Genomic DNA, 27,135 nt, shown 5'->3' with positions numbered 1-27,135 from the left:
GAGGTTTCTTATGAGGTTCTCACAATTTCGCAAAAAACCTCATAAGAAACCTCACAACAAATTCACCACACGAAGAGGTGAGTTTTTTTTTATGACAGCCAGCTGATTTGTCAAAACAAGTCCGATAAAAAAAATGTATCTGCACATATTTTGGATGCATCGAACTATAAAAGTAAAGACAATTAAAACATGGTAAGAAAATATATTTTCTAATCAAATTTGCTAATCAAATAAAATTGTATAGGGTAAATGAAAGAAGCCACTTATCGACCGAAAGAAGTCTGTACCTTTCAATCTACTACACAGAAGTTGCTGATAAGGATGCTCTTATTCAGCGTCTATCAAAAACAAAACAAATTGATGAATTCATTTAATCAAACAAGTTACATTACATGGAGAAAAAAAAACATCTTCCGTAATATATTCAACTTAAAAACAGCTCAGATCAATGAACTGTATTTGGGGGTTTTCTATTTTTTCTTGATCTTGAACCCCAAGTTATCCACGAAATCATGAGTTCTCCATATGCAAAGATATGTACCCATAAACTAATGTTATTTTTCTTTGGAGTTCTATGAATGTGTTTTTTTTTTTTTTTTTAGTTGTATATTCCGGAGAATGTTTGTCGTCTTCCCGAACAAAGATGAAATCACCAACTATAAAGTGTGAAAGTGTGTGGGCAAAACACACACTATTTGAGATATGGAGGCACTCCGAATGACAGCCCCATAGACTCTCGGATGAAAGTTCTTCAAGAAGATGTACCAAAACAAGATTTAATTCCATTTTTTTTTTTTTGTTAAAACACAAATAAAAAAAACTTAACTTTGTTCTTAAAATGTTTTATGGAAATAGGTGCTCAATGTGAAAACTTCAGTAAATTGTGATTTGTGACCTGCTCTGAAGGAGATCACAATTTTAACAATTTTTATGAGGCTCACAAATTGTGAGGGTACGCCAGAATTCCAAAAACCTCACAAAATCAAACTCACCACACCTTATGAGGTTCTTGTGACTGTGAGGTTTTCGTTAGAATACGAAAAAGTCACAAAATCGAGTTTAACTCGAGTTATGAGGTTATTGTGACTTGTGAGACATAAGTGAGGTTGCCCAGAATAGCCCTGTGGTTTTATATGTTTTTTTATCAAAGGAAATACTGTATTGAAAATACAGAATTTTGCCGTACAGAATTTTACAAGTCGGTATTTCGACGTACAGAATTTTGTATTTACAGTTTAATGACTTAATGCATTATCAGTTTTTTGACCCCACGGAATTTTGTCGAACAGAATTTTGACAAGCAGAATAATGACCCGCTCCCAAAATCACAGCACCCATCAACTTAATATTTTATTTTAAGAAAAGCTACACCTCTCAAAATAGTATCAATCTTTTCCACATTCAGTTCAATCGAACCCAAATACATGTAATCAATGAAATCATCCTTAGAGCCAAAGCTTCGATTTCTTTTATATTTACTTGGTTGGTCTTCGAAGTCGTGGTGATATTTTGAAATATTTCCAAAAAATACTCACTAAAAGCTGACAAGATCATTTTATGAGTTCGAATTTTGTTGGAATCTTGATCAGCCAAGAAAATCTTTAACTTTTCAGTAATATTTCTTGCATGCTGATTGTTTTCGAAAATGATTGATTCTTTGTTTGAGGATGAAGATGGATTTGCAGAAGACAATTTAAAAGTCATTTTATTGCAAAGCAAATGAAGAATTGAATTCCTTTGGCGTCACTTTGGAAAACACTAGACGCAGCAAAAATTAATCTATAACTTATCTATATTCTGTTACGGACAGTAATCTGTGTATAATCTGTGATAATTAATTTAAGTTTAGATTAATACTTTAAAATAATCAAATCTGTAATATTTACTTTAAGATCATTGATTCTAACTTGGTGTTTTTATTATTTATTTTCTTGTACCATTGTATTTAAGCATGATTTGTGCTAATTGTTTTTAAATTTTTTTGTTAGCTACTTTTGAACCTTAAATTATGAATCAAATGCAGGACCGTTAAATGTCAGGCCAGTTCTTATAATTAATTAAAATAAAACTTATAATTTATCACTCACCGGTTTTTCTCTCCACTTCTGCAACGTAGATAGGGTTTCGCTTCTTGTGCTGCGATTATGATTTCCCATGTTAAAATAAGCTGACCTTGAATCCTTTGAAAAATTATTATAATTAAAGCTAATAGAATGAAATAACAGCACTTACCTGAACAGTTATAGCGGCGTCAAATGAGTTTTTTTTTATGAAGGAAACTGCCAAGCCTTAATTAAGCCCGGTTTATATCATAGGTTGCTCCCCACGGACAAAAATTTAGCTCAACAAATTCTTAAATTGTACCTAGCTAAAAAAAAATTTTTCGGCACCCAAAATTATTCCACATGGATTTGAGTTTCATTAGAGCCAAAAACCAGTTTTCACCAGGCAAGAATTCCCATTTTCACCGGGCAAGAACATTTAGAAGTCGGTGCTCGGTTTAAACACCGATATCCTTCAGCAACTAATCGATGGTTCTTTTTGGTTCCTGATGTTGCGAAATTCCCAACACGTGCCCCGGGGATCTTGTGGCCCATCCATTTCATCAATTTATGCCTGAAAATAAAATAAGGTTAATCGATGGAATATTTTTTTGATGTTTATTTATACCTTTAGCTTTAGAAAACTCCTTAAATCCCATTGGTTCAAAGGCTTACAGCCAGAAACATAACCACAGGCGACCTTTTTTTTTTTTTACTCGAATATTCCGGGGAATATTCTCATAAGAAAATTTTCCCGAATAAATCGAGATTCCATATAATCCGAGCTACATAGAGCAACTGCGAATTATATATGGAATCTCGATTTATTCGGGAAAATATGCGTCAAGACAAGGTGTAATGGTCATCTTCTGATGAGCCCAACCATTACATCGGGGCGAAACGCATATATGAACACTTTTATGCTGGTTTTATATTTTCATGATTTTAAATCATATTTATTAAAACTATTTTTAAGCATGCATTTAATAAAGTACACCATAAAACATCAAATTTTGGCCATTACATTCGAATTTTTGGGAAAAATAGTTTTTGAAACAGGGCGTTTCGGATTTTAGTTGGTTGACTCTTCTCTTATTACAAATTTTCAAGATTCGTGAAAATTATAACGAAAAATGTAACGGTAAACAAAAAAAATTAAGTAACGAAAAAAAAATCTTAATACAGTAGTTATAATAAATTAACAACAAAAATAGAAAAACGTTTAATGAAAACGAAATGAACAAACACAATTATAATGGATAACAAAAGTTTAAATGAAAAAAATATGAAATAATTATTGAACAAAAAAAAAACAACGAAATTTAAACATCAAAATTAAATAAAGAAATGAATATGAATAATAAATTAACAGAAAAACGATTGAAAAACTTAAATATATATATTATAATTTGAAAAACTTATGAAAAACCTAGAAAATTAAATGCGTTTTCGAAATTATTTTTGAACTACGACGAAAACGAAATTCAAAAACGCCATAAGTTATTATATATAGTAAATAAGTAAACAAAAAAAGAATGAACAGAAATATAAATAGTTTCATTATATCAACTCGAAATTAAAGTATATTGAAAAAAATTAAGTATTTTCAAAACTTATTTTGACTTGATTCAAAAAAAAGAAATTCAAAAAATATATAAAAAGAAAAAGTAAATAAATAACTATAATTTATGTTCAATAAACAAAATTAATTTAAATCAATCAAAATAATTTGTTTTAATTAATTTTATTTTTCTCAAAAAAAACTTTTCGAAAAAAAACAATTTGTGTAACAAAAAAAAACTAATTGTACCTATATCAAAAAAACTATCACTAAAAACAAATTCCTAATTTATATGATTTTTTTGAAAACTTAAAGTGATTTTTCTCTTGAAAAACGCTTAAATTATACGAAAATGAATAAGAAATTATTATTTTTTTGATTTATTTATTTATTGATTTATTTATCTTTTTAATAGTACAAATGGTATACAAGATCTATTGTAAGTAACTAGACAGCGGAAATGACACAGTGAACAATTTTATAGTTTTAAAGTGCAATTATCACCATACAGGAAAAAATCACAATTTATTCGACTAGATATGTGATGAATTCTATTATTTTAATATTCAGATATGGGTATCTCATTCGTTTTCAAACCCGTTGTAGAGCATGCTTGTCTTTGAATAGACGAGTAATTCCTCGAAGGCTTGGTCAATCGCTTCTCTAGCGAATGGCAAGTGGTTGTACAACCACCAAATGTGTTTGTCATCTGATTGGTGGTCGCCTCGAGCTGAATAAAAGATGTTCAAAGTCTCGTTAAATAAGTGACCTCCGCTGTGGCACAAGAACGATGCTGAAAATAGGGTGTAAAGGTGGTATTTATTGTCGTTGGCTACGGCTTCTTTTTCGCTTATGTCGAAAATAGAACAATAAAAGTATTTCAGGATGTTAGACGAGCCGGAACTCCCAGCACAAATGGGCTCAAGCGATGTGCACGCCGTTGAATCGTGAAGTGAAATTTTATCCACCGTTTCGCTTGATACCGGTATGCCCCTCTTATCGATAGGCCGCTTGCCCTCTATGCCAGAGTGGCATTTGTTCAGTATTGGGCTTATTTTTTCGATGTTCAATTGATAGGCAAGTCGTATGCCTGTGTTCGTGGTGCTGACGCTAATGAGATCATCCTCCTCGGCCGTGACTGATGAAGCACCCAATGGTATGCAATATAGGCCCCTTATTATTGCAAAATTATAATATTTGCGTTGACCCTCTATATTACTGAAATGAGCATTGGCTGTTGTCAGATGAGGTGGCGTCGGGAAAGCCTCCAAGGTGACTTTCACGATTAAATGAAAAATGAGCAGTTCCTCATATGGTTTTTTTTCTGGATTTGAGACCATAAACTCAAAAGTTTCTCGGCTTGGATTATCTTTGAATTTTTTGACCCGCTCTAAATCATGAGCCCACACTAGTGGATCGTCCACCATTCTTTCCTGATTATTTTCAAATTCTCTAAAATCAGAATTTAAATATTATCGAAAAAAAAACTGAATTAAAGATTAACTTAACTAGAAAATTAACTTAACTAAACTGAAAACGAAATATTTGCACTTAAATAACGAAGAATGAAAACGAAAACAAGTTATCGAAAACTTCAAGTTTTTGAAACTTGAAATCAAAACTAACACTATGTTTTTAGTTTCTAGAAAAGAAAAGTTGAAAATTTATTTTTTTTTCATAAAAAAAATCCAATTTTTCCGCAGAAACTTATCGAAGAATTTTTTTTTTCTTATAGTCTTTAAATCCCTTTTATCAAAAAGAAACTTTTACTATCAAGTAAATTTTCAACAAAACAAACAAAGAAAGAATAAATTAAGAAAACGAAAACAGTAAATCTAAATAACGAAAATCGAGATTTTGTGTTTGTATATGTATTTATATTTACATGTATTTTAGTTTATTTTTCTACAAACTGTATTACTCTATAAGTATAATTTAAGGAATTTTGAAACCTTTAAAATCCCCATTCAAAAGTAGTGTATGGTTAAATAATTTGAACTAACCGTAACATAAGTTTAGTTTTTAACAAAAGATAATAATTTTTCAATCTTTAACAGAATTTACTTTAGGTATACGTAGAATATTTTAGGGTTTTATTTTATAAGCATACAGGGTGCTTCAGGTAGCTTTGCTAGCGAGATGGTACGATCCTACTTACGACATCACTTAAAAAAAAGGACTTCAGACAGACGAACTATAATCCCTTGAGATGACAATAATATTGGACCAGAACTCTATAAGAAACACTAACAAATCACATTACAAAGTTTTTCCTAATCGTTCCCGCAATCCTAGACTGTCTCAGGGACCTTGTCTAGAAGACATGAGACGATTAGTAAAAACTCGACAAACAATGTGGGAAGGATGAAGTCAGACTGCACGTCAAAAACTATCATCACTTTCAAGTAGGAATTCACATGACTATAGGATAAGAAAATTGAAAATTAGAAATTGAAAAGTAAAAATGTATAAGGATAGGATTAGGGAAAAACCATACGAATTACGTTATCTGTTGCTACTGCAAGTTCATGAAAAACAACATCGCGATACACCTAGGTACATCTGAGATCTTCCTGGTGCAGACTTACGTGTTTTCAGAGAGTATGCAGCAACAAGAGATTAAGGCAAACAAACACTAACCGCAGTCACTGTGAATTTTCAAGTACTCGTCGCGATACATCTAGTTATGTCTCTGGGACTTTCCTAGTGCAGAGTTACGAGGCTCAAAAATTCACAGTAAGTTTGAAACTTCACTACATAAACGAACTGAAACTAAGACTACAAAAATCTAAGACAAGTGCCTTATACTTTGGGCGCCATTTTTTACTTTTTAGTAAAATTTTTTGTAACTAGAAATTTTTTTCAAATTTTTTTTTTAAAGAAAATAATATACAAACACGTTTCTTGAAATATGTATTTATTAGCTGTTTTCAATTTAACCTTTAAATTCTACGCTACTTTAACACTACTTTTGGGAAGATTGCTCCACAGAGAAGTCAGTTTTGCAGTCAATTTTGTATTGAAACAGTATACCTATTATTTCTCCGAAATTTGTTGCACAACTGAGAAGTGAGAACTGTTCATCCTTGCATATTAACATTAAAAAAAGTGTATTTGATCCTTGCTTTCGAAGTCGTTACTGTCGTTATGAAAAAAATGTTTGACCCTTACATTTTTCCATCATTGTAAAATTTGTATCACTGCTTTCCATGGAAAAAAATATTGATGTATTAATGATGTAATCAACGATATTTATTTCTGTTTTGGAAAAAGTTTTTTTCATAAAAATAATAAAAACAAGAAAATCTGTGAAAGAACAAAAAGTCCTTCTAAAATATTTGATTTAAATTGAATCATTTTAAAGCTAAAGTTCCATTTTAATTGTTCATAATATCATCATTTATTTCTCTCTTCTATTTGGACTACAAATATTTTCTCCTCTGCAATTGAAATCCTGTTTTCTGCATTAGCCTAAAGCGACATTATTTTACAACAAGAGTGCATTTGTCGGACTTCCTGCTTTATCTAGAAGGCATTTTCAAATAAATCCATTCGAGTTAATTTCATAATTCTTTAGGTTTATATTCAAATAAAAAGTCTCTCTCTCTCTGTCTCTGTGTGGAGGAATTCCATTGAATTTCCCCTTTCGAAACCCTGAAGGCCACTTCAAAAAGCTTTTTCAAAATGTAAAACAAAGAAAATCCTCTTTTGCCATATTTTATGCTAGCGCAAAGTGAAATACCACTTTTGTAGTATATAAAAGGTATACTTACCTACGTTCGATGGTAGATATGCTAGCTAAGTAGAAAGTAAAGAGAAAGGATACATCATCTCATTCCAGGATGTATTGTTAATAAATTCCTCAAAGATATCCGACTAATTCAAGTTGGGTGAAATTCATCAAAGGTTCTTCTTTGTATGTATTTTATCTAAGTCAAAAACGACATTCTCTAAGTCTCCCTCTTCACGAATCTTTCTTTACATGATATCACCATAACCTCGCCAAACCGAAATTACTAAATTGCTTTTATAAGAGCAAAATTATATATCCTCAAAAGTGTCCTTGTTGTTCACTTAAAATCATGACCATAACATACAGTTACTTTGTCTACCTTTATAAGTTGGGTCAATAGTTTGGCTTCGATGTAAAAGGCAATGAATACCGTCTACTTTACAAAGGTATGTTATAAGAGACGAGTATGTAGGTATCATGGAAAGTCTGGGGCAAGTTGAATGATAAGTATATAAGTCCTTAACGGAGAGCTGGCTGGTGCAGCACTAAGGTATGTATTTTTTATCATAAGGAAACACTTCAAATACATTTACTTTACCGATGGATTGCATACTTTAAATAAGAGTGCATCTACAGGGTGTTTCTGATTGGTACTTGAATTTTTGAACAAGTTGGAAGAGTGTATCTTCCTTTCATTTGTAAGTGTATCTATTGAAGATTCAAGGAGGAGTGTTTTTGCTTAAGCTCCTTCTCTACAACTCAATTTCTAAATTCCTGCCTCCAATTACGTACTTGAAATCGTTAATTTGAGGGTAATAGTAGTTAATTTCTGCAAGAAGTAAAAAAATTACTTTAAAATTTGTGTTTGAAAGAATAAAATTCAGCATTTCCTAATCCTTTTTGTTTTTTTTTTTAATTTCAAAAAATGAAAAGCTTAGCAAAAAGTGAAAAGCTTTTACACAGAAGCGACATCTTCTCGCAAAAAAGAGTTCATTTTTTTTAATTCAAATGACATTTCGCTGGCTGAGAATTATAAGGGTGTATTTCATACAAAATGCAAAATTTTAGTAATTTCAACGGCTTTTAGATAAAATTAAAAAAAAAATTAGAAAAAAATGAATGGCGACGGCACAGGTAAAAAAGATATACAACTTTCATGATTTCACATACATGTATTAATATATAATAAGGTTCTATGTTATTCAAATTGCAACATAGAACCTTTTTACTGATTTTTTCAAACAAAAAAATACATTGATTTAAGTTACATAGAACTATTTTACGCAAATTTTTCAAAATGAAATCTTATGGAAATGATCTTTTTTCTAACTAAAGTAAAAATAAAAGATCTTTTGATGTTTTTGATGGTATTGAACAACAGGGATGGAGTCGGCTAACTTGATAGTCAATAAATGACAATCAAAAACGACGATTTTGCTCCATAATTCGTCTTTTTTGACTATCGACTATCAAGTTAGCGGACGGGCTTTTGCTTAACAGCAAAGAATTGTTGTATCTCGTTCTGTACTCTTTAAACCAAAAAATTTGTACTATCCAACCTTAACTTTTGCAATAATTCATAACCTAGATATTCTTGCATCATAATTAAATTAAAATAATGTTTTTTGTGTGCCAAGAATTGTAAGTGATTTTTTGAAAACTGTTTTTTCATAATAGAGGTTGGGAATTTCATAGTTCGTATATATATAAACCAAAAGTTAAAGAAACACTTAGATTCCTTAACTTTAAATAAAAGAAGTCACCTTAGTACCCAAAAAACAAAAAAATTAACAAATTTTTAGTGGTATTTGGAAAATTGAGTATTTTTTTTTTTTCAAAGGTCAAGATTTTACTTCTAACCGTAGTGAACTCTTCGTTATTCATCTTTATAATTATATTAGTTAATTTCTATTAATAGTTTCATCGAATAAAACTTTTTTTTTAACTTGAAGCAAATTTACTTACGTTATACATGGAGACAAATAAGCAACTTAGAATCAAGATGATACTCCTCTAAAATCCAATACTCTTAAATTAATAAGATTTCTAATAAAAATAAGTAAAATTTGTTTAAACATTTTTAAAATCAAAGTGAACTTCATTTTAATAAAAATTTTCTTCTTAAGAAAATTTAAGTGTAGATACCTTCTAAGATTGAAATGATTTTTCATTAATTTTATGTACTTATTAAAATAAAAAGATTAAACAAACTTTAAATTTTCTACCGTAGATGATTGTTTTAAGACGACTGTCTTTCTGGCAAAAAAGCATGCAAAAATCCGATTGATTTAATACAAATTCTAAATGTTTTTAGCATGTCTTTTTCTGTGTACCTAATTCAACAAAAGTAGGAATTGTTGTTTTCTATAAATGCAACAACGTGATTTATTTATTTATTTATTCAACTACAGACTACGTGTCTAAGTTGTTAAAATAGTAACAATAGTTATTTTAAAAAATTTAAGAAATCATAATTAACAATTCAATAGTTTCGTCTTTAAAATATTTTTTGATAAATTAAAATCTATGTTTTGATAATATTGATTAAAGTCCATGCACATAATATTAACAGGCTCATTAATTCCATAGTTAACTCTGGATGAAGCCGTATAAAAAAATGAAGGGTTGCGAGTAAGTCTTGGGCGAGTGATGTGTTGTGGTATTTTGTTCTGTTATTTAAAATAGATTTTGACTGTTTTGTGCAAAACTTGAATAAAATTAAATTAAATCAAAGCCTATTTCACGATGAAGTCACTTTTTTCATATAAAATGCATTTATTACATGTAAGCTTTTTATAACTATAAGGTAGGGTTGCCAGATATATTTTGACGAAACTAGTAATCGAGATGCAAAATCCCGGACTTTCCCGGACAAATAAGGACAAAAAAAAAAGAGTACAAAACTAGGACAAAAAAAAAAAATGCATAATTTTATAAAAAAAAATAACAGAACAATCCTTTTAACTAAAAATCACATTTTTAACCCTTGTTCCCGTAGCATTTTTTTCTTATTTTTTCACAAAAAAAAAAAAAAAAACTGTGAGACAAAGTTTGGCCTTCTCGATATAGTATTATAATAAACATTTGAGCTATATTACTACAAAAGTTGCAATGCAATTCCAGTTAAAAAAATTTTTTAAATTCCATTGAAAACCAATTGCGCAAAATTTTAAACGATTTAGTTAAATGCAAATAAAATTTTTAGTAAGTTACTAAGTAAAGAAATGGTCTTTTTGACTTAGCAACTTACTTAAGTGGCTTTATATTTTCCTTAATCGTTTAAAATTTTGCCATATTCTATATTTTTGAATTTTGATTATATTGAACAGAATACAAAACAGAATTGAGCAGATAATAAACCAAAATAAAAACGCCTCCCTTTTAATGAACTCGATTCGTTTTTTGAATAATAAGGGCCAATTTTTCAATAGTCAGATAAACCTCAGAGCTTATTCCTAGGAATAAAAGTTTTTTTTATATTGACATTTATTCTTATGATAGTCTAACTGACGATTAAAAAATTAGGGCTAAATGAATTAAGAGTAGCATACAAGTAGTGAGATACTTAAAGGCTAGAAAATAGTACAATCCCGGACAATTGATAGAAACTATCCCGGACGTCCCCCACACAGCCAAAAAAAAGTACATGTCCGGGAAAACCCGGACGCCTGGCAACCCTACTATAAGGTTGAACATAGAACCTTTTTCGAATTTTTTTTACAAATTTTTTCATGAAAAGGTTCTATGTCATTTTTTAAAAATGCTCATAGAATCCTTTTTTGTGGTGAAATTAATGTTTTTTTCATGTTTTTATGATTTTTTTAGGGTCCTTTACAAGATTGCATCAATACTTTACTGCTATGTAACTATTTTATCCAAAAACCAGCCTTAAAAAACTTTGAAATCGATTTTCTCAAAACTTAGGTGAGTTGACATATGTACAACCCTATAATTCTCAGCCAGAGATTTGTCAGTAAAAAAGAAGAACAAATAAAAGATAAGATTTAGCAAAATAATTAATTCTTTTCTTTCGACAAGATTTTACCAAAATCAGAGGAAAAATTCCACATACTATTAAATTAAACGTTCTGCAAACAACAATGCAAGCCAAAAAGAACCTGCTAAAAAGTTAGACAACACAAAGTTAGCAAAAACAATTCTAGCAAAATTTATGGATGATGAACATTTATAACACAGAAAAAATTAATGCTCAGTTGCTACGCAATCATTAAAAGTACCTCAAGACCAAAAAAATACAAAATTTTTACTTTGATTTTTAGTCTGAAAAAGAGTGAGAACATTTTTTTTCTTTAAAAATGTTAAATTTCAGTTAGGCAATTTTTTAAGCTTTCAAATTCCTTTTTTTTTTTCTTTGTACGATTTTTTTTATATCAATATCAGTCTTCAAATGAAAAATGGTACTTTTGACTTTGAACCTCAATATCTCAGAAACGTGTTGATGTACAAAAAAACTAAGGGCAGTTTTGAAAACTGCATCAAATTTTCAATAAAGAAATTAAGTTAACTTTAAAAGTTTTTTGTTTTTTTTTTTTTGTATTTTTAACATTAATTTTAAAAACATACTAAAACAAAGGCTTTTTACGTTGTTTTAGAAAATGTACCGCTATGTTAAAAATAATAGCGATTGATTGATTGATTGATCTGAGGCTGAATTATGCAAGCTTAATAATCTAATAATAACTGTGACAAGCAGAGATACCCAAAGGAGATGGGAAACTTTCGTACGTTTTACCCCCCAAAACCCATTTGTTTATTTCGTGTTGTTGTAATCTCTTTTGTATTCGTGAATAAATGTGAAAAACACACATAGTGTAGCCACGGTGTTTTTACGCACACCTAATCAAAAATGTACGATTTTTCACGCATACTTAGCCAAAAATGTATATTTTTTCACGCATACTTATCCAAAAATGTCTAAAGCAGCTTGTACCCATATGACGTCAGAAGTTTCTCATCTCTTTTGGGTATCTCTGGTGACAAGTTTCATTTTAATCCGTTAAGCCGATTTTTCTGTTCTCAGTCTTCAAACTTTTCTATACAAAGTGTATTGGATTAAAAGTTTTTTTTTGTTTGTTTGTTTGTGGACTGTATTGTAATGTTTAATTTTGTAAAAAATGTCTTTGCCAAAAAAGAAGTTTAGTTAATTTAGGTATAAATGTTATTTAATATTCAATATTATATGTAATTCAATGTACCTAATGTATTGTACAAATTATGTTTTGTTACCAATGTCCACAATGTGTACTCTGTGGTGTCAAAATGCAAAAGAGAGAATTTTCTGTTTAAAAGTTAGACATTAGACTTAGCATGTAAGAATATGAATAACAAAAGGAATGCAAAAATAATGATAAAAAAGTTACGTTATTTTACAATGTTTGTTGAGAGCGAGAGTAAATTTAGAATTTTAATTGCTGAATGTAAAGTTAGGGTGAAATCGGAAATTGTTGGGCATTAGTGTAGACTTATGTTTTTCATTACAAAACACAAAGTATGGAATCATTTTTACAACATTTAAAACATTTTTTTTTTTTATTATTTTTTTTTATTTGTTTTCTCGTTAAAGGGGCTTCACATTCATGAAGCTTTTCTCTTTAGAGTCTTACAATCTTTATTTATCTGGGCAATTTTGAAGTTTCCTTATTTTCGTCAATACCAATTTTGTGTGTTTCTAAGAAAATTAAACGAACCCCTCTTAACCCTCTACTGCATGAATTATGAACGAAGTGATATAAAAATTTTTTTTACAATTTTTTAGTTTTATTAGGGGTTGAGAAAAGGTATTACATAGAAATTTTTATTTTTTTACATATATATACATTTTTAGAAACATAAACCATACATATATGGGTTAGTATGCAGTAAGGCGATTTCCTGCAGAAAATTAATAACCCATATATGGTTTAGTATGCATTCAAGGTATGTTTTGAAAAGTATGTTTTTATTACAATGGACTTTTCTTATTCATGGAATTTATTCAAACTCTTTGTTTTATCATTGAAGCAGAAGAACACATTCCATTTTCTACACATTGTGTACGTCTTCGTTCCGTAAATTTTACATATTTTGGCGTTTTTTTTCCTATTCAGGGATATGGTCGATTTTTCCAGTTCGCACTGAATTCAACGACTTTTGCCCTTGGTTGATGTTGTGAGTGAATTGAAATTTCGGGATAAGATGGGGATGGACTTCCGTGACTTGTATAACTCCCTCCCATTTGTTTTTTTCCATCTCTGCTTTGATCACCTACCAAAGTTGAAGGTCGTCTTCTTTTTCGTGACATTGTAGGTTATCAAGATTTGCATATAAGTGCTCGGAGATGGCTTGTTTGATGTTAAAAAGAGCCAGAATCTGAAGCTAGATCATCATCACTTCGAAAGCCATCACGAGTTATAGCATTTACATACAAAAATCAGTAATGTATGTCGCCAACGCATGATAACCCATATATGGTGTTTTGGAACAAATGCCAAAAAAAGACAAAAATTATTATAAAAACAAAAAACAAACTTCGTAAACATATAAAAGTATAATAAATATATACGAAACTTATTTTTAATTGGATGCAACTTACTTGTTTATTATGAAAAAACACCGGAAAAGTACACACTTTTATTCACTGATTTGCACTTTACACATGCTCTTGAAACAATGAGTTTATTTCAGAATCACGACTCTCTTACTGATAATAAAAACCGATTTATTATAAAAAAATAGACGTAGTTTTACTATAGTTTTTTCTTTTTGACATTTGGTGCAATATAACGGAAATAAATCGATATGAAATCGATAAACCATATATGGGTTGGTATGCGGTAGAGGGTTAAGTTTGAAAGAGGATAGAGAGCTTACATGTGTCCAAACACTTGTTTTCGTCATTATCTAACCTCTTTAATCGGACACATCTAATTTCCCTATAATTTGGTACACCCAATTCGGTAATGGCGGCCATATCCGTTTTCATTTTTCATGTGAGCTTGGTTTGCATAAGCCAATTTTGTAATGAATATTTTTCACCAAACTTTGGAAAACAAATTAAAAAACCAGCCTTTTAATAAGCGATTACAACGTGGCAAGTTCATGTTCCTTAATTAAAAATAAAACACTTAAGATTTAAATTAAGTTAAATTTGCAAAGCTTTTACTTTAGTGAAATTGAAGTTTCCCGAGAACTTGGAGCTTATTTGGGCGTATCCATCTCTGTTATATCCCGAGCCTTCAGAAGGTTTCGAAAAACCGATAATAATTGCCAGAGGTCGAGGCAAGGTGGAACCAGAATAACATCTGTACGAGACGACAGAACAATGGTTAGAATGGCCCGAAGAGAGCCATTTGCGCCCGCAAGCACCATCCAGCGACAATAACGGCAGCGTCTACAACAACGTCAACCTACAACAATTTCGCAATAAAAGGTGATCAATCGTTTTCGCGAAGTTGGTTTGCTCCCAAGGCATCCCCGATGTTGACTGCCAGCCATAAAAGAGCTCGGTTAGCTTACGCACGCTATCGAGCATCAACCAAAACAAACGCGCAGTGGAGGATTGTACTTTTTAGTGAAGAGTCCCTCGAATATACTGTCGCCCTCATCGATACAAAGTACCGCCACCCCGTTTGCGATTGTCAATTATCAATTTGGTAAATTGATAAATCTTTAAATTTTGCACTTTGAATCTCATTTGATTAAGTAATGGGCCAGTGTTACAGTAATTTTTATCAATATTATTAAAATTTATGACAGCAAACATCATTCTTAATGATCAAAACCTTTAAAAATTGAGTTTCGAAATTTTAATTTCAAATTAATTATACGTAAAAACTACGTTGAGAAACTGTATGAGTTTTAATAAAAGAGGTAGAAAGAGATTTTCATTTCTTTTTACCATAAAATCTAAAAATGGTAAACAAAATTCATTTTCGTTTTTAAGTGTAAATTTTATAATTTCCGGCACTACGTTATTTAAGAAACTTTGAAAAATTTTTAGTTTGTCTTTATAAATTATTATGTGAGTGTCATCTAAATATCTTAATTATAATATTGGAAAGTCAGAAAAAATGGTTTTCAAAATAAATCATGTGTTTCAATTAGCAGCAAAAGCGGCAAGAGGGTTACCCATTGCTAAATGGCTAAACCACTTATTGGTTCATACACATTATTATTAAATTTTATATAATTTTTTGAGAAACATAGATGTACTAGATGCATGTATTCAATTACCTTTAAAACATCAAGCGTATTTAGACTTTAAGGCCAATTTGCAATCGATTTTTCAGCTTCTATAACTGGTATATTGTTATACATATTGTCGATGTCAATAGATGCTTGAATGTAGTCTTCTGGTATGGATGATATTTCTTGTTCGATCGATTAATTCATACGAATTTTTGGCGTATAAGCCGATTGGTTGTTCAAATTTATGAAATTTCTTGGATAACCGCTTTGCTGTGTCAACTTTATCAACTATCAATTCAAAATATTGACAATCGCAATAAGGTTGCGCATTTTTCCAGTGCCTTACTCCCCCGAGCCAGTATTATGGTGGACAAAACCCGCAGGATCTCGTCCATACAATGGATATAAATCCAAAGCTGTCACCTTTAATTCCTGTTTATTGGACGAGTGCGTCAGCCAGCGTTGCCAGTGTTCGAAAAAAAATTCCGCAGTAGACAAACAAAAAAGAAAAAAACAGTAGATTCAATTTTATTTCAGTAGATTTGTATATTTTATTAGAACAAGGATTATTAAAAAAAAGATAAATAAAAAAAATAAAATTAATAGTAAATTCTCTTCAGAACATAACAAAAACATTAATAAAAAAGTAATAAAAGGTAGCCAAAATGCTGTGATGTCAAAAGCGTCATAATATGTATTTATTTAAAAGATATTTGTTTCCTAATAAACCCCTCCAAGCTTTTCAATATTGCCATTGCAAAAAGGTAAAGCATTTAATATTGGCAAAATTAAGGTAATTTTACCTTCAACAACGACTTTCCATCTAAATGCTTTTGCAGCTTTAATTTGGCATCTTTAAAATCAAAGCGTTTTTAAGTTTTTTTTCATTTTGTCCCGCATTTTGGCTTAAACAGTATTGGACATTCTTAAATAAGAACAAATTTCTGGAAAAAAAACTAATTGTAATTTATTGTCAAGTAAAAAACACCCTGTAATCATATATGGTTACTTTATCGTTGGGTAAATTTCGGTCAGACTTTTAGTAATAGAAACAATATTAATGAAAGTTCCAACATCATTCCTTTGTGTGTGCAATGCACACTGTGCATAATGTTAATTGTGAATTTTCATCAGAATTTGATGAGTGAAATTCCTTACAAGTACATCATCGTTACATAGAATTCATCGCACCTCAAAGTATCCTTACGTAAAATTTCTTTTAATCTTTTTGTTTGTACATCCATTCATAATGGGTTTTTCAATTTTTACATGTGTATATACAATGTAAGCACATATTGCATAATAAAACCAAATCAAATATGAATAATACGATTGAAAATTTTTGTAAACAAAAAGGAAGTATTATGTAAAGTTTCTATTTTAAATTCATTCACAACAAAAAATAAGGAAAATTTTATTTGTTCTTTTAGAATTGATCGAACTATTTCTAGACGGAAATTTAAGAGATTTTTTGATATTATATTGATTGAAGAAGAATCTTTAATGGGTTTTTGTGAATACTATAGAATTTAATTAGAAAAGTAAGTTTATGATTTTGAGCCAGGAAATATTGGAAATTTCTTTGAACGAAGGAAGGTCCTTTTTTGTTATGATTAAATTTTGTTGCATTCAAGTTTCAAGAATATATGCCAAGTAAGTTATCAAATACTACCTATTATTTTTCTTATACCTAAGTATATTTTGAAGTTTTTAATAGTACATAGGAAAAATGGGTAATCCAAGACGATTGAATGAATGTTAATATGGTCTCGTCTTTGTCAGATCCTTTTTTTGGTCCGAATTTTGGAGAATTTCTCGATGAGTTTCTTGGGGACGAACTTGATATGGGCACATTATTAGATAATTTGAATATTGACATCCGGAATTCTCATCTTGAGGTATAAGAGCATATCGAGTAATGAAGCCGCTTATTTCCTTTTTATATTCGGTACTCGGCCGAATTACATTAATTATCTTACCAAATTTTATTAAAACATTGTAATTATAGAATTTAAAATCGACTAAAGGCATTCTTTGGTAGAAATTAGCAAACGGTTACGTCTATCTTCGTAGACAGTTCCTGCTTCATTAGTCTCTCACTATAAACACTTATGCCAGGAAAAGAGAGGTAGATTTAAGCAAAAGTTTTCAAATTGGGGAATTGTTTGGTATCAATCTGTTGAACACAACTTGTAAAGTACCGTCCGATCTTGGTGAACAGTCCTCAAGTACAATTCGATTTCATTTTCAATTGTAGTTTTTTCAACACATCTTTCATTTTGTATGTTGGCTATAGCATATTTTTCAGATTTCCCAGAAACTATTATGTTTTTCGTTATCCTTATAATTTTTTTTTTGTTTATTTTCTCTCCGAATCGCAACTGACTTTCAAAGATTCTAATAGAATTATTTGTCGTCTTCTTTCTGCTTGAACTAATCCAAGGAAATATGTTTTAAAACTGCAAACTTCGTTTTGGACTTCTACTGGAACTGGATTGATGACTTCAGGAAGTTGTGTTTGCATATTTGGTCGATCTGTCGGTAAATTTTCACAGTCTTCCCTGGATTGCTGTCCAACCTCCAACCTGATGATTTTTTTTGTTGCTTCTAAGACCTTCGGGCATTTCTGAACAGTTGTGCATCCAGTTTCGTCGCAGTTATAATGTTCTGGGGTTCGAAATTAAACTTTTCATGGACTTCTTTTAAATTAGTAAAAAAATAAAAAAAACATTTTTTTTATGGAAACTTGTTGCTCTGGACAACATACAAAGTTGCTTCTGGTCTTCGCAGGCTTATTGTTAAATTTCTTTTTAAAAATCCTCGAATCCAATCACAACCAGCCTATCCTTTAGCTGATCAGCTCGGAATTATTGCTTTGTTGTTGGCTTTTGCAATGCAGAATCTGCCCTGATTGATTTGCCTTCATGAACTTCTTTTAATGACTTTCGAACTTCCTAGGGTTTAGAGGTCATTTTCGGGGATACGCCATATCAAATTTTGGTGTAAAACTGTGATTTTATATTCTCCTCCATCAAAGGAACCTAACTGCATCAAAAAATCGTGTACTTCCATTAACTTTGATAAAATGTCTGTTAAATTCGACTGAAATCACTTTTTCGAACTTCCTAGGGTTCAGAGGTCATTTTCGGGAATACGCCATATCAAATTTTGGTGTAAAACTGTGGTTTCATATTCTACTCCATCAAAGGAACCTAACTGCATCAAAAAATCTTGTACTTAAATTAACTTTGATATATAGTGAAATTTCGTCTAGGATGATCGGGCTAACTGTTCAATCATTTCTGTGGAAACCAAACTCGGCACTCCTTTGCGCAGCTCTTTCTTTTTAGTTTTTTTTTCACCATTAATAATTAAATTTTATCTTATTCGTTGGCTAAAGATCTTATTTTGATTTTATCAAGGGGCACGGTAGTGCCCAGCCAAGTTCTCTAGCAACTTTGGCACTACACCCTTATTTACAGGAAACAACTCAGGCCATTTTCGACCCCCCTCTAACTTCCACACCAAAGATGCTAGAAATTTCAAACTCACTACATTTGTTGAGCTCGTCAAAACCAAACACCTCACAAAATTTCAGCCTCCTACGATGAGTAGTTTCTGAGATATAGGGCTTCAAAAATCGCAAAAACCGTAACTGACTCACTGACTCACTGACTCACTGACTCACTGACAGATCATCAAAATTATGGAGAACTTCCCGATATCGTAGAAACTTGAAATTTTACACGGTGATAGGACTTGTGGTGTATACAGAGGAAAAAATCGAAAATTTGAGATTTTCAATTCAGGGGGCGTGGCATCCGCCCATTTCCGCTGAATTTTCATCAAATATTATAGAGCACTTCTGATTATCGTAGAATCTTGAAATTTGGTAGAATGGTAGAGCTGGTAGTTTATACAAAGGAAAAAATTTAAAACTTGAGAATTTCAGCCAGGGGGCGTGGCAACCGCCCATTTCCGCTGAATTTTCATAAATTATTATAGAGCACTTCTGATTGTCGTAGAATCTTGAAATTTGGTAGAATGGTGGTGCTGGTAGTTTACACAAAGGAAAAAATTTAAAATTTGAGAATTTCAGCCAGGGGGCGTGGCAACCGCCCATTCCCGCTGAATTTTCATCAAATATTATAGAGCACTTCTGTATGTCGTAGAATCTTGAAATTTGGTAGAATGGTGGAGCTGGTAGTTTACACAAAGGAAAAAATTTTAAATTTGAGAATTTCAGTCAGGGGGCGTGGCAACCGCCCATTCCTGCTGAATTTTCATCAAATATTATAGAGCACTTCTGTATGTCGTAGAATCTTGAAATTTGGTAGAATGGTGGAGCTGGTAGTTTACACAAAGGAAAAAATTTAAAATTTGAGAATTTCAGCCAGGGGGCGTGGCAACCGCCCATTTCCGCTGAATTTTCATAAATTATTATAGAGCACTTCTGATTGTCGTAGAATCTTGAAATTTGGTAGAATGGTGGTGCTGGTAGTTTACACAAAGGAAAAAATTTAAAGTTTGAGAATTTCAGGCAGGGGGCGTGGCAACCACCCATTTTCACTGAATTTTCATCAAATAAAGAGATTTTATATTCTACAGCCATACCTTGCAAAAAGTAGTGAAATCACAACAAAAACATTACTGTTAAAAAAGAGCCAAGTTATCCTATGTTGAAATTATGCTGGCACAAAAAGTACTGAGATGTAAAAGTGTACCAAGTTCTAAAGTTTGGGTTCAAATTCGTATCAATAAAATTTTGATTGTTTACTTGGCAATTTTTGAAATAACTTTAAAAATCGATGGTTAAGAAAAATTGTCAAGAGAACAATCAAAATTTTATTGATACGAATTTGAACCCAAACTTTAGAACTTGGTACACTTTTACATCTCAGTACTTTTTGTGCCAGCATAATTTCAACATAGGATAACTTGGCTCTTTTTTAACAGTAATGTTTTTGTTGTGATCTTTTCTTCTGTGTCGACGTTTCACGAGTGCTTACACGCTTCATTAGGACAAAGAAAAATAATGCTAAGAATATACTAAAACTTATATAATAAATACTTATCTTAAATGTTTAAGTTTTTAAAATTGGCTCTTATGATCCTCAATTGATTGCTGTTAAAGGTTTTTTTTTTGTCTCGCTTAAATATTTCGAAATTCAATAAAAAAATGTCTTGAAAAAGACGTTTTTAATTATTAAAATTTCAAAATATTTGATAATTAAAAACGTCTTCCTAGAAAGAGAACTAGCCTTGCCCGCATAGGAATTTGAGGCTGGCGCTGGGCCTATTTTTCCGTAGCTCTCACTGGAGTAACTCTTAAACAAGGAAAGGAAATTAGAAGATATAGCGATTTATTTCAAGTCTTTATTTTTTTTTAAACAACATTCAATGCTATTAGAAGCAATTACATTTATTTTAGAATTGTGTGAAAAAAGTTATGATTTTAGTTGAAATGATATTCAAATTCATGGTGTAAAGAACTCTGCATCAATATTCTTATAAGTCAATTTTTCATCAATCCACGAACGAAGTTTTGGAATACTTGCATAAACACCAGGTACATTTTCATCACCACATCCAATACCCCAAGAAACAATTCCAACCTGATAGTATCGATCGGGAGTATTTACCATTGGACAAACTAAAGGTGAACCCCCATCTCCTTGGCAAGTGTCTTTGTCACGTTCTCCACCAGCACACATAAAGCTGGAATGCAATTCAAAGTATCTTCCTAAACGTGTCTTTCTTAGATCATTTTGACATTTATCATTTGAAACAACTGGCAAATCAATCTTCTTTAAAATATTTGGATATTTTCCGATCCCGAATTTCGTCTTACCCCAGCCAGAGGCAAAACAACGTGACATGTCAAAATTTGTACCAGCTGGTGGCAAACAAATAGTATTGATGTGAGGCATTTCATCGAATGGTGTTTCGAGGAAAAGAAGAGCAATATTATTGCGCAAATTGCGATCATTAAAACTTTCGTGTACAATTATTTCCACGACTTGTCTATCCTGATGTGGATATGGTTCAGCATTTGAATTAGATTCCCATTCACCAGCTCTAACTTCCAAATTCTGGGCTTCTGTGTTAAACACACAATGTCCACCAGTTAAAACGACTGTTGGAGCTATTAAAGAACCTCCGCATTTTAAAACACTTTGAAGTTTGCCGTTTAAAATTGTTTTGTTCAAAATTCCCACCATCCATGGGAATTCACCAAATTCAGCTTCGTTGTCAGCAGCTTCTTTGATTTTGATTCCAACTCCATTTGCATTTCTATAACCACATCCGCCTATTAATGTTGGTTGGCTTAAAATTGGCATTGATACCTTGAATAAAATAAAATTAATGAAAAATTCAAAGTTTTATCAAAGTTTTCTTACCATTTCACCAGTATCACAGCAAGTTTCCAAGGCATTATTACATAAGTCTTTCGAATCATCCAGGCTACGATCAATACGAATATCAAATATAGTTGCACCATCTTTATTCACTTTTCCATTTTTGCAAAGATACTGACGAACACATGCCTTAGTAGGTCCACATGGCTGATATGAGTTCCCAGTTAGTGTATGTGTAACTGGTTTTTGTGTAACTGCTGAACTCGTAACAGGACCCTCTGTAGTTGTAAAAACCGATTCTATTAGAAATGGATCCACTGTTACAGGTTGAAAATTTTTCACGAATATCGAATCTAGGAGAGCTTGGTCAACAACCAGAGCCTCACATAACCCAATTAGGAAGACTGGGATGAGAATTAGTTTTGCATTCATCACAAACTTTTTAAATCTGAAATTGAAGAAATAATAGCTTTTAGTTGTTGAAATATCAGGTTTGCAGATATTGGTTATTTGGATATCGAGACTTGGCTTACTGGGGTTGGCGACAACAATAAATATGCTGGAGTGACCCTATAAAAGGTTTTTTTCATCAGCTTGAGGCTCAAAGGATTGCGGTTTAAGAATCTAACCTGCCAAAGCCAAAGCACCTAGAGAACCTCAACGGAAGAAACCCTTGCACACTGTGTGTTTGATATTGAAATGTAGCACATTACTGCCGACGAATCTTAAAGACTTGCTCAACAAAGGTGGCTTAAATTTCAGCTGTTTGTTTTGCAAGGAGAACTTGAGACTTGACTGATGTCCCAAGCATTTTCCCTCCATTCTTTTATCGCAGCTCAAATTCCACCGAATCAGTCAAGCTCCTCTCATTCAAGTATACACATTCAAGAAACCTTGACGGTTCAGCAAAAAGCCCGGGAAGAGTGAGAAGTCTTGCGATATAGGTACTATATATCAAGTTATGCATTCGTAAAAAAAAAGTTGAGATAGCATTTTTCCATGACATTACGATGGTAGAGAATGCCAAAAAAGTGGGTTCCGGAAGTCCGTCTGTTGTAATTGTCAGTCTGTAAACGAAGCTACAGCCTAAACGGATGGACCGATTGATGTCAAACTTGGTATGTAGCATTATTTGGCGACTCTTCAGAGGGGTTTTTGGAAATAATTTTTTTGGACCAAAAATAACAGTACTTGTCATATCATATAAAATTGTAATTCCTCAAAAACGGCTCCAACGATTTTGTTTAAAAAATTCAAATATAAGTTTAAGGACAAGGTCTAACTTCTAATAAAAATTTTTTTTTTTGAAAATCATTATTAACGGTACCTGCCATAGAACCGTTTTTTTCATATCCGTAACTGCTTATTCGATTTCAACGAAACTTTTTGTGAAGAAGCATTTATATAATTTCAATATAAGCCGAAAATATAATTTAAAAAAAATTAGTTTTGGATTTTTCAAAAAATTTTGAAAATTTTTTTTTGAATAGTCAAGTTTTCGAAAACGGGACATTGATTTTTTTTTTTTGAAATTTTGTGTTTAGATGTTGATTAGTGATTTCTACAAAATGGCATACCAATTTCATTTTAAAACTTTTTTTTCCAAAAAATTATTTATAAAAAATTAGTTTTTTAAAAAACGGCTCTAACGATTTAAAAAATTTTTTTTCTAAAAATGTATCTTAATATATCAATCAAAACTGCATACTTGTTTTGAAGGGCAATTTTATTTCAGATTTTATTTTATTTAAAAAAAGAAACGAATTTAATTTCTTTTAAATATTTTTTTTTGTACCTATAGGGGCGGATCCAGGATTTTTTTCTGGGGGGGGCACAAGGGACGGATTGGCAAAAAAAACAGCAATAACAGTTAGAAATAAAGTGAAGTACCATACGACTGACTAACAAGCAGAAAATTTTAACGACCCACAGTGGTCTAAAACCTGGCCAAAAATATTTAGGCACATTTCCCACATCAAATAGATACCAAATAACCAAAAAGTTATTCGGAAGGAAAAATTTTCATTTTCTTGTTACAGTAAAAGCCACTTAAGTGGTAACCCTCTTACTCCTGGATTAGCCGGAAGAAAAAAAATATAAAAAATCAGAAAATGCACGTACAATTCTGTGCTATATTAGTTAGTAATCTATTCTTTATTTAATTTTTTGACTTAAGTTGTTTCACCAAATAGTTTTTGAGAAATTAAGTTTTAAAGATGAAATTTTGAAAAACAAAAATGTTTGCGTTTTTTAATTGATTTTGTATAAAATTTTGCAATATTATGGACATAATTATACCACTAGTTAATGACCTAGTAGTTTTTAGTCAAATACTAAAGACTTCATTCTAATAAATATTAAAGTTCCTAAGAATAACAAAAAAAACTGAATCATACTTTTTTGCCGGGAAACCCAGTTTTGTTTTTTTTTATTTGCATTAACCTTTTGTAACCCAAGGTCGTAAATTTAGAAATTAATAAGTCAATCGATTGGCCTTTATCTTTAATAAAACACATATTTTTTAAAAATTCAAAAAGTCATTATTTACTTAGTTATTTCGATATTTTGGGAGTAAAAAAAAAGTTTAAATAATTTATTTTTATATAAAAATGCAAAAATTCAAGCAAAAAACTATCTACTATTAATTTTTAGGCACTTTCCGGAAATCCAAAAACAAAACCTAGTGGGGTTTACTACCAAAAACTATTTTTTTTCTGAATTTCGTAGTTTTTACACAAATTTGCTTATTTTCAAAAAAAGCCCAACTTTCAACATTAACTGTCAATTAAAAACTATTGGTGCTATTTATTAGAAATTTGAAGTACTATTTCGATAAAGCAATACTTAAAGATTATAATATTAGAAGCTTCAAAAGAAAAAAAAAATAGTTTGTAGAGCTTTTATGCAATCTTTTTCGGTTTGTTACAGAAATGTCACATGGGGCTACAAGGGGTTAAATTGTTTTATACCTCAAGAATATTGTGTTCAAATTGTAGGTCTCTTGGAGCCAAATTGACCAAGTTAAGAGTATTTTAATACTTCCCTTAGGAACGTTTTAGTCTTTAAATCGTTATCCCCACAACTAATGTTTTCAAAGCCGGTGCTCCTCATAACTTCAAAACTACTGCACCGATTCTTTTGAAATTTGGAACACTATTTTTTTTTTTATATATTTTTAGAGGTATCCCTGGAGAAATTTTCTCAATAAAATAATATTTATAAAAATCTATAAATAAGGGTCGCTTTTGAGGAGTTTTTTTTTCAAGGGGTCTTGATTTTCGGGGTGCAAACTTGGGCAAACTTCTGAAATGCAAGTTTGTTCTACATATCCAGCAGTTCTATAATATATAGTTTATGCAATTTTGTGACGTGTTCCGCTATTTTAAAAACACTAATGTTAAAAAAAAAAAAAAAAAAACAACGAAAAAAGTGCAAATTTTTTAACCCCTCTGTATGAAAAAATAGAGTTGCATATACAATTATTTTTTTTATATCATTCAATGTCATTCGATGTCCATATCAAAATTTTTCACCAAAATCACTTTGAAAATTCACTTTTTTTTAAATCGAAAAAAAAAAATTCGTGTGTACCCAACAAATAGCCGTTTATTTATTTGTGAGGTGGAGCTTTTCATGGGAAAGGGATGCAACAATCAACAAAATTCGCATTTTCAGCCAGAAATAAACAAGAGTTTCACTCAAGTTCTTTATGTTATTATTCATATATTTTTAAAACTCTTATAGTGCCCCCCGCCCTGGATCCGCCTATGCGGCTATATGTATGGTAGGTACCTACATTTTCCAAATTTCTATATAAAAAGCCTTAAAAATTTAAGCAACTTGAACTCTAAGAGCAAGTTCGTGTGACTCAGTTATGCATTTTCTTTAATTGGGAAACCGACGAAGTTATGAATACCAGAGTTATGCAAGACAGAGTTACGCGCCTTTGACGCTCATTGATTTTAAATAATGTTTTTTCAAATTAAGTCACTTTTTTAGAAAATCCCCCCTCCCGGCTGAACGGAGGGGATACCCAGTCCCATACAATGTTTTTCTTGCCTTGACTCAACCTATATGCTCTAGCTTTTTGGTACGTTCCTCCCGTATATCGTTCCTCTCAATGGTTGCCAAAACAAAAACCACGTTTCATAGCTTTGTTGTTCATAACTCTGGTTTTTCATAACTTCGGTTTTTCATGACTTCGGTCTTTCATAATTTCGGTTTTTCGTAACTTCGGTTTTGCGTAACTTTGACGTGGGTAACTCATATTCATAACTCCGTTACCATTTCTTTTTAATTATTTTGTTACAATTACAAAAAATTAAATTAAATTTCTAGGTGTACAAAAACTTATTAACTGACAGAAATGCAAATAGGTACCTATTTTAATACAAGAAATTACGCAATTATAGAAATATAGAACAGGGAACACATTTTTTTACGAAGAAAAATCTCAAAAGAAATTAACAAGTTGTTTAATGAACAATTAATTCAAGAAAACAACTTCACAGATATCATCAAAATACCACATTTTACCTTATTCTTGTTTTCGACAAAAAAATTAAGAAATCATAAAATTCATAATTCCTTAGCACTACTTTAATTCACTAAGACCGATTTAATTTTCAAGAAAAAAATCCATGTAATACTTTTAAGAGAACTTGTGTTAAAAGTGTACTGAGCGGTTAAACGGTCATATTAAAACTGTCTTATCTCTAAGATTTCATCTTGTATAATGAATGTATTTCTCTTTTTCCCAAGGCGAGTGATATGACTAGATTGGGTTTTTTTTTACATTATGAATCTTAATTACATTCAATCATATACAATAAAACCCGGATAAGTGCCTCTCGCTTAAGTGCCTTACCCGCATAAGTACCTTTGGTTTTTTACAACCAAAATTTTAAGGATTTTTTCATACAAAATTCATCTTTTAAGTACCTTTCGCTTAAATGCCTTCCCCGCTTAATTGCCTGACTTTTCAAATACTTAAAATTGAATTTACTTGCAAAAAATTCTTTTAATTACACATTTGAAACAAGTTCGAACTGAAAGAAAAACTTCGTTTCCTAAACCGCTTTAAAATTCAAAAATTCTACTAAAGATAGAAATTTTTTATTATTAAATAAATATAGAGATAAGTGCCAATGAGCACTTAAGCGGGTTCTTGTAAGTACCTTGCCCGCTTTAGTGCCTATCAATGGGGCATTTAAGGTGAGGTACTTATCTGGGTTTTACTGTTTGTCTATAAGT

General features: G+C 31.1%; 1 protein-coding gene and 1 long non-coding RNA gene across 2 annotated transcripts; one reads left to right on the top strand and one right to left on the bottom strand.

The window, feature by feature from the left end:
• The first annotated feature begins 60 nt into the window (after nt 1–60).
• Nucleotides 61–729, top strand: LOC129905921 (uncharacterized). Its single transcript, XR_008770674.1, has 3 exons — nt 61–192; nt 245–415; nt 603–729. It is a non-coding gene; the product is annotated as an uncharacterized LOC129905921 (long non-coding RNA).
• A 20,150-nt stretch (nt 730–20,879) lies between these two features.
• LOC129906281 (phenoloxidase-activating factor 2-like) lies at nt 20,880–26,597 on the bottom strand. Its single transcript, XM_055981969.1, has 3 exons — nt 26,419–26,597; nt 21,925–22,330; nt 20,880–21,870 (listed from the first exon to the last, which is right to left on the bottom strand). Exons 2-3 carry the CDS (start codon nt 22,312–22,314, stop codon nt 21,001–21,003), a joined length of 1,260 nt encoding a protein of 419 aa, XP_055837944.1. The 5' UTR covers nt 22,315–22,330; nt 26,419–26,597; the 3' UTR covers nt 20,880–21,000.
• Between the last annotated feature and the right edge of the window lie 538 nt (nt 26,598–27,135).

The sequence above is a fragment of the Episyrphus balteatus genome, chromosome 1 (genome assembly GCF_945859705.1).
Source record: "Episyrphus balteatus chromosome 1, idEpiBalt1.1, whole genome shotgun sequence".
In the NCBI taxonomy this organism is placed as follows: Eukaryota; Metazoa; Arthropoda; class Insecta; order Diptera; family Syrphidae; genus Episyrphus; species Episyrphus balteatus.
This window is presented reverse-complemented; position numbering and strand designations above follow the sequence as displayed.

What these genes read in the sequence shown, in the direction of transcription:
- LOC129906281 (XM_055981969.1), bottom strand. Translation starts at nt 22,314, where the DNA reads ATGAATGCAAAACTAATTCTCATCCCAGTCTTCCTAATTGGGTTATGT. An exon ending in GCTGTGATACTGGTGAAATG is followed by an intron (nt 21,871 to 21,924) that starts GTAAGAAAACTT and finishes ATTTTATTCAAG; the next exon opens with GTATCAATGCCAATTTTAAG.